Source organism: Gasterosteus aculeatus, chromosome 8, assembly GCF_964276395.1.
Source record: "Gasterosteus aculeatus chromosome 8, fGasAcu3.hap1.1, whole genome shotgun sequence".
Taxonomy (NCBI): domain Eukaryota; kingdom Metazoa; phylum Chordata; class Actinopteri; order Perciformes; family Gasterosteidae; genus Gasterosteus; species Gasterosteus aculeatus.
In genome coordinates this window covers 23,281,574-23,292,001 of record NC_135695.1, presented here as the reverse complement: position 1 = coordinate 23,292,001, position 10,428 = coordinate 23,281,574, and the positions used below count along the sequence as shown (strand labels likewise).

Sequence of the window (10,428 nt, the reverse complement as noted above, 5' to 3'; positions counted from 1 at the left end):
TGATGATGGATGGAGGGAACTTTTATTCTTTTATTTTAAACTAACCCATAGCATTATATTTTATTTTATTCCTCATGCACTGTTGTCTTGTCGTCCATTGTCGTATGTTACGCACCAACCGCCAAGTCAAATTCATTGTATGTCTGACATATCATGGCAATAAATGTTTCCTGATTCCTGATTCAAACCCTCCAGCTCCTCCTCCCACACACACACACCTCACGTGCTCTGTAATTTTTTATTTTACCCTCCATCATCGTCTCGTGTCCTGTTTGTGATAACCTGACCTTCAGGGTCCTGACCTCGTCTTAGCCCTCCTTTGCACTTTCCTCATTCTCGACTTTTTGCTTGTGAGTGTTTGAGAATAATGACACACATGTGAAATGAATTGTCTCTCTGTTGATCTCTCATACGTTTTTACTAATATTACTAAGTTGCTGTCCCAGTTTAGCACAAATTGATTAATACATTACTGCTGCTCTTTAGTGAATCCCTGGACCTTTGAGCAAAAAGCACAGCTTCAATCCTGGTCCAGGAAACAACCTCATGGCCACAAAAGAGCGGAACTAACTTCTATTTGAATCATGAAATCAAATAATTCATGGAGGTGTCTTTTGAGAGATGGACATCGATGGGAGACATGTGAGAAAGAGTCAGCACAGAAAAAAATCACAAAACATCACTCACTGGGAGGGCGAGACTGGTATTCCTCTCTGTAAGAAGGAATTCACAGCACAAATATTAGTTATATCACATTGTGCCAACGACCCCGAGCTGCTGAGAGATGACGTTATATGAGGACGCGCTCGGGATGGAAGGCTGGGTCACTAACGGTTCAGGACCCGGTCCCGTCCGGTTGTCGGTTCCTCCCGGTAGAAGCAGTCTGACAGCAGACCATCAGTGTCGTCCCAGAAGTTCACGTACGTGATGCGCGTGAGCCTCTCGGCTGCGGCGTCCCGCGGGGCTGGTGCACGCCAACCGTCGCAGGTGCACCCAAGATGCCGCTTCGGTGCCGCACGCACACAGCAATCGTTCCCGTGTCCTCCAGCTGGTGTCACGGGGCCGCTCTCCTGCTCGTCCGCCCCGCTCAACCTTGGGTTGCAAAAAGTCCAAACCATCGCACAAAAGTAGAGGAAAAACGAGCCCATGACCACGAGCATGAGGCCGTAGGACTCCGCCATGGCTTTGGTGACCGTAGACGGCATCTCTCAGAGGCAGCTTTGGCGACACGCCGGAGGCTCAGGAGGTACTGAGTGTAGGGTGTCACCCGGGGAGGGGCGGAGGCTGCCAGTCCGTAGGGCTTCATCCCTCCGGAGGTGGAGGGGGGGAGGCTGCCAGTCCGTAGGGCTTCATCCCTCCGGAGGTGGAGGGGGGGAGGCTGCCAGTCCGTAGGGCTTCATCCGTCCAGGGGTGGAGGGAGGTTCAACACCTGTAACGTGAGACGGAGACACAGAGGAGACGGGACTGATCCTGATTGCACTTTTTAGATGACATGACAACTATAAACATTGTGATGGAAAAAAACTGATGTTGTTAACGTGTTACTACACATTTATTACATATGCATTTATACAGTGGCGCTGTTGGATTTTTTTTTTTTGGTAGGGCCAACCAATCAGTTTCAGCAAACATCCCAGTATCATTCGAGGCAAAAAAGGTATCAAACACGCATTATTACTTTGTAGTTAAATATTTGAGTCCCAGTTTAACATAATAATTATTCATACAAGTCAGTATATGTATATGGCAACAATATTCAATAAACTGAATAAACAATATTCAGTATGATATAACCACCATGTTGTAACTATTATAAATAGGAAATATAAATATCATGAATATCATATAAAAAATATATTATATTAAAGGATACATATATTATCTCTGCGGTCAAACAGCCTCCACTTCCAAAAACAGTTAAGCAGCCCACATGTTATTTCGCCGTGCACATATATACAGCCTTAGCACGTAGCTAACTAGCTACAAGTCCCTACAGAAGCTTCTCTTTCCCGCCGGTACGTTGTCTGATTGTGAGATCAGGCTGATCTGGGTCCAGTTGTTTTACCTCTAGTTTCTCTCAAACGGGTCTTGGAGGAGAGAACGTTCCGAGTTCGGGTCGGTCTTCTTGGAAGGACACTGCTCGTCGTCGCTCTTGATTTGTTGTTAAATGGCGCGTGGCGAGACTCGCCCTGACGAGAGCGCAGCGTAGGGCGGCGACGGGCTAGCCCAAATCTGAATGTATTTTAGGACACTGGAATTATATGTCACTAATTTATCTTCATCAGTGATTGGCTAAGCCGCTTCTTAGACCCGCCGCTTTGGGACACAGCCCGAGCCCAGCTGAGACATGTACAGAGGACACAGGAAAAGCATATATTTCTTGCAGATATCTTAGTTCAAATATTACTAGGTACATTTCAAAAACACAACTAAGCACATATATTGACTATTTGTAAAATGTATTTTTAATATAATTTTCAAATATTATATATTTTTTTTTGTGTGACTCAAGGTGGGGCCACGCCCCATTGTCCTCTATGGCATTTATATATTCCATATCTTCTATACTTTTTTGACATGTTGAAGGAGGAAGTCTAGTGATGCTGCTCTTCCTGTTCTTGATGAAAACGTTGGTAAGATCACACTTCGCCCATACAGCTACTTAAAATCAATGTTGTGTCTCAATGAAATGTATTTGGCACCTTCAAAATATATATATATGTGTGAGTGTGTGTGTGTTATTAAACTAATTACTGACTAATTACTGACCTCTGCTGTAGCTCTATTTTGTTAAATATTTTAAGATACAATACTAGTATGAAACAGAAGTTTAAAACTCGGAAGTTTAAAACGAACATTCGGTTTAATACAATATATTTATAAGGACTACAGAGCTTTCTTCTTCCAGGAATCAAGACAACAGAATATGATGTGAGAGCACCCATGCTTCTCGTCACAGAAGCTAGCAACACTAAAGAACAAGGCATTGTGGGTAATTGTAGTTTCTCGTCGCTACATACCGCCACTAAGTGTTTCGATTCCCATTTTTAAAAGAACTACAGGCCCCATGCGGGACCTCGGCCGAGGTCCCGGATGTCTACCGCGCCGGAAGAGAAGAAGGTCCTTTTTACAGCCATCTTGTGGCTTCATCTAGCGAAGTGTTCGCACTAAGCCTCGTAGAATCGGAGGGAAATCCTGCTGAAGGGGCGCCATCATGCCCGGACAAATGCAAGAAGGTTTTGGCTGTGCCATTACCAATCGGTTCGACCAACTATTTGACGACGAGTCGGATCCCTTCGAGCTGCTGAAGCAAGCCGAAGTGAAGAAGAAGGAAGCCCCTGCTCCTGGTGCCGCCAAGACCGCGGCGCAGCTTGCCAAGCAGCCGAAGAAAGAGTCCCAGAAAGACAGAAAGGTCCCGCTAACTGACAAGAAGGAGGAGAGCCAGGCACCGGTCCCACTGAAAAAAGATGGTGAGATTTATTTCTGTGTTTTCTGCTTCTGTAGCGAAGTTGACATGCTAGCATGCTAACGGTCTCTGCGGCTCGCTAGCTAGCTGTTCGTAAGGTCCGCATGGCTGCTTCCAATGGCTTCGATCATGACACCCACGGTGATGTTTAGAACAGCAGCATGTGTGGGGATCGAACTAATGGATCTTAAACCGTCTGCAGGCCCCACTTGTTGTGGCTTGCCACCCTCCCCCAATAACCCCTCCGGCCTACTTGAGCGGGCAGAACCCGACAACTCAAAGCGAGCAAGTGGCCTCGAGGAGTTAACGTGTTATTCCTTTAAAGTCAGCGAGGGGTGGATTTTAATCAGATTAAATATTCAATGTAGAGTTTTCAATAACGTCATGTCATGAAATATAACCCGAGTGGTAACGTAAATTGCCTCAACATCAGATAGCGCCTTACGGTGAAGAAGTGTTCCGTAGTAACGTAAAGAATCGTGTGTGAGCGATGTTGTACATCGTGTTGTATTCGCAGGTGCTTGTGTCCGACATTAGCAGCACTGCTCTCGTGGAGATGATGCACCTCGTGGTTGAACTGTTGGGCGTGTTGACTTGGAGTAAAGCTTCTTCCCATCGGCGCACATGCTCCGTGTGATCATTCAATAATGTCGAGTATATGCACATTTTGTACTGTAGATCGGCATTTTGTGGAAATGTAGCACATTATATATTATTATTCTACTATATGATCGTTTAACGTTTCTGCTGCACTGACGTTAGATATCGTCTTATTGTGTGATCATTTAATGATACCACGTAGATCATCTTGTTAGCCTGTTGCGTGTAGAACCGGAGCATGGGCACTTAGGTGCCGGAAGTCCACCATGTTCGCTGCTCGTTGGTTCGCGTTGGTGTGTCTGGAGAGGAGATGAGACAGGTGCGCTGACTTTGTGCACCCAGCTGCCCCGCTGTGGTGGATAGTTGCTATTTTGGTAGCTTGGTGGGATTTGTTGTACGGCAGCAGTCAGCTGTGTGTCATCTGAAGGGTTAAATACTTATAGATACAGTGAGCGAGTGCACTGATCAGTCAGACTGAAATGATGAGAAATTATAAGGATCATCATCATAAATTGCTCCTCTTCTTTCCCTCCTTTGGGTCCTAATCTACCGGATCCATTGCTCCTCTGATCCTGTTCTCGTGATCCATGCTAGGTGCTGGCATGAGGAGAATGGGCCGCAAGCCGGATGGCGAAGGCTTCAGAGCCCCGGGTGGGCAGGGAGAGGGGCGCCCCCCAGCAGACCGGAGACCTGTGGACAGACGGCCCCCCCGACGCTTCGAGAGGCCCGCTGCCAGTGACGCCGGCGAGAAGCCCGAGGGCGGCGAGTTCTCGGTGGAGAAGTGAGTTCAGCTGTTGACCAGCAGATATTTATTAGAAAAGAAATGTGTGTGTGTGCGAGTTTTGTTTATATCCACCTGGGATCAATTTAGTAATCCCAAAGAATAAATGAGAATAAAAGTATAGATATAGACAAACTTCAAACATCAGTGAATTTAACATGAATCTATACAAATCAAATCATCCGAACTGTCACATACTCATAAAGTGGCGGTTGGATATTTCTGTTGTCTTAGTCACTCAAATAAGAAAACCCTGAAGATGTTGATCTCTGCTTCTGCCTTACACGCCAGTGGACTGTCCATCTGTGTCTGTCTCTCTTCATACTAGTAGATGTGACTCAAAGGGTCTCTTATCATTGGATGTGACCATGTTGTCTCTCTTAGACCTGTTGGCGATCGGCCCATGAGAGGACGTGGTGGTCCCAGAGGAGGCGTCCGTGGAGGACGAGGACGTGGAATCGGTCGCAACGACGGCTTTGACTCCAGAGGAAAGCGTGAATTTGACCGACACAGTGGCAGCGACCGATCGTGAGTACTGTTCCACTTTCATGTCCTTAAATGTGGATTGTTGATGGGCGGCCGCAACATTTCAGTTTACCATAAGCCGGCCCAAAACAAGCAGTAACCTGGGAAACGCTGCATATATTGTGTGTGTTTAAAGCTGCGGTTCTTTCAGTAGCCAGAAAGGTGAGGAGAAGCGTGGTGGAAGTGGATCTCACAACTGGGGCACCGTCAAGGATGAACTCAAGTAAGTTCCTCCTAAATATGGAACATAATGACTTATTTTGACATAAAAATGTGCAGCCAGAGAGCAGGTAGAGGTTCTGTGCATTAACTGGATTAAATCTCACATTTATGCATAATTCAAATCCATTGCAGCGAAAGCAGTTTGACACGGTTTATCCGGTTCATGGTCACTTTGAAGGAGAAACTTATTTATAACTAGTCAGCAACCATTGTATAAAAAATAAAAACTCAGTGGGCCGAATGTAAGAAACACCTAAGCAGTACCCGTACACTTAACCCTTGTATTGATATTCAAATGTCAAATATAATCCACTGTCAAGTGAAACCTACGGTATAACTACATATAGATCATGTTTTAGTTCAACAGTAATGGTAAATGTTTAATGCTTTTCTAGTCTTCATGCCGTCATTCGCACACGCTCACGTGCCCATCAGTAACAGACCGTCACCCCTACGGGAGCATGTTTGGCTTAAGTGTCTTGCCCAAGGACACATCGACATGCGGGTTGGTCGGGCTTGAACCGCCAACCTTCTGATGGGAGGGTGAGCGTGCTCCCCACTCGGTGAGGGAGGGGGGTGACTGGGTGGAAAGTGAGATAAATATGAAGTCTTCTATGTAAACGGCAACAAAGGTCAATCTATTTATAGATAAATCCTGGTTTGCTACAGATACTAAAGTTCTTTTCTTTTGTCAGTGAGCTCGACCAATCAAACGTTACTGAAGAGACCCCCGAAGGAGAAGAGCATCCCGCTGCCGACTCCGAGAACAAGTAAAGGATTTTCCTCTATGACGCAGCAGGTTATTGATCATCAAACTTGATTACTGATTCATTGATTGTGAAACTTTAACACTGTGGCGCCGGGTGTCTGTGTTGAAGGGAGAATGAGGTGGAGGAGGTAAAGGAGGAAGGACCCAAGGAGATGACTCTGGATGAGTGGAAGGCTGTGCAGGACAAGGAGCGAGCCAAAGTGGAGTTCAACATCCGTAAGGCTAACGAGGGAGCTAATTGGAACAAAGGATTCGTACTGCACAAGTCAAAGGCAGAAGTGAGTGGAGCTGCTTAGTGTCTTTGTCTTCATCCTAACGTACGTACGACCCGTCCGCACTAAATTGCACCTCTAGCTGTGTAGACTTTGCTAAGTGCTTGTGAAAGATTATCAAACCCAATGATGCTGTAGTCCCTCGCTGCAGGTGGATGTGTGTATGTACGGTAGACATTGTTAGTTGATGCTTGTGTTGCTCTCTCAGGATAAGAAGGAAGAAGTGATTGATCCCGAGGTCGAGGAGCCGAAGGTAAAAACCTCGACTGTCGCACACAATAAGCGCTCGGATCAACCACGATAACAACAATAATCATGCAACCTGATTTATTGTAGGTTGATGACGAGCACCACTTCCGCAAGCCGGCCAACGACATCACCTCCCAGCTGGAGATCAACTTCGGGGATCTGGGCCGTCCGGGCCGTGGACGCGGCGGACCGCGTGGAGGTCGAGGGGGTCGCGGCCGCGGCACTGGTGGGGGGCCGCCTGGCGCCGTCAGTGGAGAAGCCACTAGGCCGGTCCGTGCGCCGAGGCCTGATAAGGTCATTAATGCCCAGATGTGTAATAAGTTCCAATGACTTTTCGTTGCCGCAGTGATGGTTACCAATGAAGCTCATTGATCCACATGTTTACTGACTCCTCCCCTCGTTTCCCCTCAGTCGTCTGCGTCGGTGCCCAACGTGGACGACCCGGAGGCCTTCCCAGCCCTGGCTTAAAGCCCAGCGGCTGTTCCTCAGGCCTACAGGAGCCTCCAGAGCACCTCCACTACGAGGCCTGCATGTTCCTGGATCCTTCAGCAGAGTGGAATGATGGAGAAGAATGTCATTGACTATGACACTCAAAGTGAGGACTGAGTTTTACCCAATAAAAACAAAACGAAGATGGAAAAAAAAACAGAAATTAACAAAAAAAAACAAAAAGAGAAAAGGACTTCTTGCTACTCGGGAGCAGCTTATTGGTAGAGGTTTTGTACTCCGAAACCAAGTAGCAGGGATGTTTTCATACGTGTTTCTTTCAGAGGTTATGCATGGCCCATTGATCGTTTGTGTTAGAGATGTAAGCATAAGGGTTTCTTAAGCTTTGAACCAGGTAGTGTGTAGCTCCTATGCTAACGCGCCCATAGCCTCACACCACAACACTTTTATGGATTATTTTCTCTTGAGCACTGGGGTTTTATTTCATACAGGAGGTCTATTCAATAAGTTCGGCCTGTGAACCTGTACTATCTTTATAAATTCCCGCCGAGCGTGTCAGGTGGTCTATATTAGTATTATAGGTCTTGTATTCCAATGCATTCGTGAAATGGAGCCTGAACCTGTACTACTCTTCTCTGGTACTGATCCGAGGATCATTCTGATTCTCCATAATTGTTTAAGCGGACGGGTCTCCACACAGTGAGATGAGGCTGAAGTCCTCCCGCTGCCCAAAATCCTCACAAGCATGTAAACTGTTCCTGCTGACCCCCTCTGCTCTGCATAATTGCTCTGAAAGGAATACAGTGGTAGAACTAGTGTTCTCTACGAAGTGTGAACTGCAGCTCTGCTGTTAGAGGCCTCTGTCGATGAATAAAGGTGGTCGATAAATTGTTTGCATTGTCAGTTATTACTATTCTCACTACTTGACCAAGCAAGTTTGTCAAATGGACGATGCCTCGTAACCACGGTAACAGTGACTCGTGTTGATTTGAGGATCGAGAAGCACAATACTTTGAAAATGTGTCACATTAACGAGTTAAATCCATGTGAATGATGTAAAAGGCGACCATGTGGTCGTCACCGTATATTAAGGACCTGAACATCGATTACTCAATAACTAAGAAATCGTGACGGTAATGTTACATTTATAACAATTATTTAACCATTACAGCTGCTTAGTTTGAAATACATTTTAAATCCACATATATTTTGACTTTCTCATCGGTTTCTTTTTTTATATGTACTATTCTACGACCTTTTACGTTACATCTAAATATGACGTTCATCAACCACTTAAACTACATTTGAATGTTTTCACGATTCCATTTTTGTTTTTTGACATTTCCCTTTATGGCATCACTTTTTAATCGTGGGGGTAAAACGTAGTTCCTCCCATAACTGTGTTCACCTCATCCTGACCCACTGTGATCAGACATGCTTTATCCTACAAAATGAATGAGTGACACATTGTTCTACTCCCTGACCCCTGACCTCCTGTCTGGCAAAATCTTCCTGACTCCTTTCACGCTCACTGTCCGAGGGATCGGCCCATAAAATCTCCCTGTGTCCATTCATACTAAATATCAGCTTGTTAGTGACGTCAGTCTGCAGCGGCTACGAAGAATCAGACGCTTCGTGTGTTACAGGGTGAGTCATGCAGACGACACAAACTACCAGATTCAGGTGTCTTGCTCAGGGACACTTCGGTAGCCAGAACCACCAACCTTGTGGTTCCCAGCGTACCCTCTCTACTCCTGCGCCACGACGACCCCCAGGATCATTTCACTTAGTGAGCAACCTTCGTAAGAAAAAAGGAATATTCGATCCAGCTTGGGCTACTAGGGCCTGTCAATCAGCGTGTAGCCCCGCCCTACAGCAACCTCTGCTTTTGTGGTCTGTAATGGACCATAATTTACTGAATTAACTTTTTTTTTCAATACTTGAAACTAGAGATTGAGACTATAAACTCATGTTAACAATGTTTACTGAGGGAATAAATCCAGAGAGAAGTGGAGTCATTTTCTCGTAGACTTCTATGGGAAGTTTAAATCTGAATAATGCAGAATCTGTTCATAGAGTCAAGTGTTTTTTTATTGTCGTTCAACCATTTACAGTGATTACAAGATTTAGATTATTGATGGATGTATAAATGAGTAAAAGCAGGCAGAATCCCAACATGTTCCTCATGCAGCCTGAACTGTGTTGTAGTATTATTGTGTCTTGAGGTAAAAGTCATTGTGTCTAGTTTCTTTATCCTGTTCTTCCTCTGAAGATGTCTTCAGACCTCATCTCACCAGAGTTCAACTGTCAGCTCCACATCTACGCTTCTGAGAGGAGGAAGTCACTACAGTCTATTCTGACAGCATTCAAAGTCAACTTCCCTCCAAACTCCATGGGCTCCGTGAGCAGGTTGTGACTGGGGAAGAAACCAAACGGCTCCTGGTCCTCCTCCTCCTCCTCCTCCTCCTCCATGTGTCCTGGTCCGTGGGATGAGATGTAGTCCACGGTGGAGTCCAAGGACGTCTGCGTGTGGGCGGAACTGTCTGAGTCGTGGGAGAAGCTCTTGATGTAGTTAGTCTGAGGATGCAGAAGCTCCGTCTCAGTGCAGCTCGGTGGAGGAGGAAGGAGCAGCTCCTCCACGTCCACCAGGTCGGGCTCCTCTTCCTCCTCGGTGCCACTGGAGTTACTGAGCTGCAGCTGGAGGTTCATTTTCCCCTGTGGATGCACATGTTTAGATCCTCCCGCTCGGAGCTTTACAGAACTTAGTATGTCATCCCATGACATCATCACCTTTCCCTGCAGACTGTCCTTGGCCCATTTGCTGTTTGCAGGATCCGGAACCACATCAAGCACGAGGCACTGAAAGAAAACCCGGAACCTGAGGACAACAATAAGGGGAGTTTAACGACGCCGTCTTCAGTTGTTATTGCTGCCCATCTCTTTGAGAATAGTACCTCTGCTTCACTGCCGAGCTGTGGTACAGACACACCAGAACCATCAGGACCGGGCCGACGACAGCACACAGGACCAAAGGGAAGAGTCGGGCCTCGTCTGTAACAAACAGAACCCCCGAGATGTACGACTGTGTTTATACATT

The 10,428-nt window shown here is 46.2% G+C and overlaps 2 protein-coding genes across 12 annotated transcripts in view; one reads left to right on the top strand and one right to left on the bottom strand.

Annotated features, from left to right (window-relative positions):
* Positions 1-1,909: 1,909 nt before the first annotated feature.
* On the top strand, positions 1,910-8,219 carry LOC120824306 (SERPINE1 mRNA-binding protein 1). Of its 11 annotated transcripts, none has more exons than XM_078107855.1 (10): positions 1,910-2,633; positions 3,055-3,470; positions 4,661-4,847; positions 5,232-5,375; positions 5,524-5,595; positions 6,290-6,364; positions 6,473-6,641; positions 6,844-6,888; positions 6,972-7,178; positions 7,296-8,219. In XM_078107855.1, the coding sequence occupies exons 2-10, from the start codon at positions 3,215-3,217 to the stop codon at positions 7,350-7,352; spliced, it is 1,212 nt and encodes a 403-aa protein (XP_077963981.1). In that variant the 5' UTR covers positions 1,910-2,633; positions 3,055-3,214; the 3' UTR covers positions 7,353-8,219. The 11 variants fall into 11 exon arrangements, with proteins under 11 accessions (XP_077963981.1, XP_040040964.1, XP_077963980.1 ...); XM_078107854.1 differs by having other exon boundaries at positions 2,574-2,633; positions 2,909-3,470; XM_040185032.2 differs by having other exon boundaries at positions 2,579-2,633; positions 5,527-5,595.
* A 1,185-nt stretch (positions 8,220-9,404) lies between these two features.
* il12rb2 (interleukin 12 receptor, beta 2a) overlaps positions 9,405-10,428 on the bottom strand; it is a 12,524-nt gene continuing 11,500 nt past the window's right edge. The window contains exons 14-16 of the mRNA XM_040185026.2: positions 10,286-10,382; positions 10,122-10,209; positions 9,405-10,046 (exon numbers count right to left, since the gene is read on the bottom strand). Of these exons, the coding sequence (XP_040040960.2) occupies positions 9,651-10,046; positions 10,122-10,209; positions 10,286-10,382 (581 nt within the window). The 3' untranslated portion in view covers positions 9,405-9,650. The remainder of the gene's footprint in view (positions 10,047-10,121; positions 10,210-10,285; positions 10,383-10,428) is intronic.

Bases quoted from the DNA above. Each gene is read 5' to 3' on its own strand.
- LOC120824306 (XM_078107851.1), top strand. From the start codon at position 3,215: ATGCCCGGACAAATGCAAGAAGGTTTTGGCTGTGCCATTACCAATCGG. The intron at 4,848-5,231 runs GTGAGTTCAGCT...TGTCTCTCTTAG, and splicing joins GGCGAGTTCTCGGTGGAGAA to ACCTGTTGGCGATCGGCCCA. The intron at 5,376-5,508 runs GTGAGTACTGTT...GTGTGTTTAAAG, and splicing joins CACAGTGGCAGCGACCGATC to CTGCGGTTCTTTCAGTAGCC.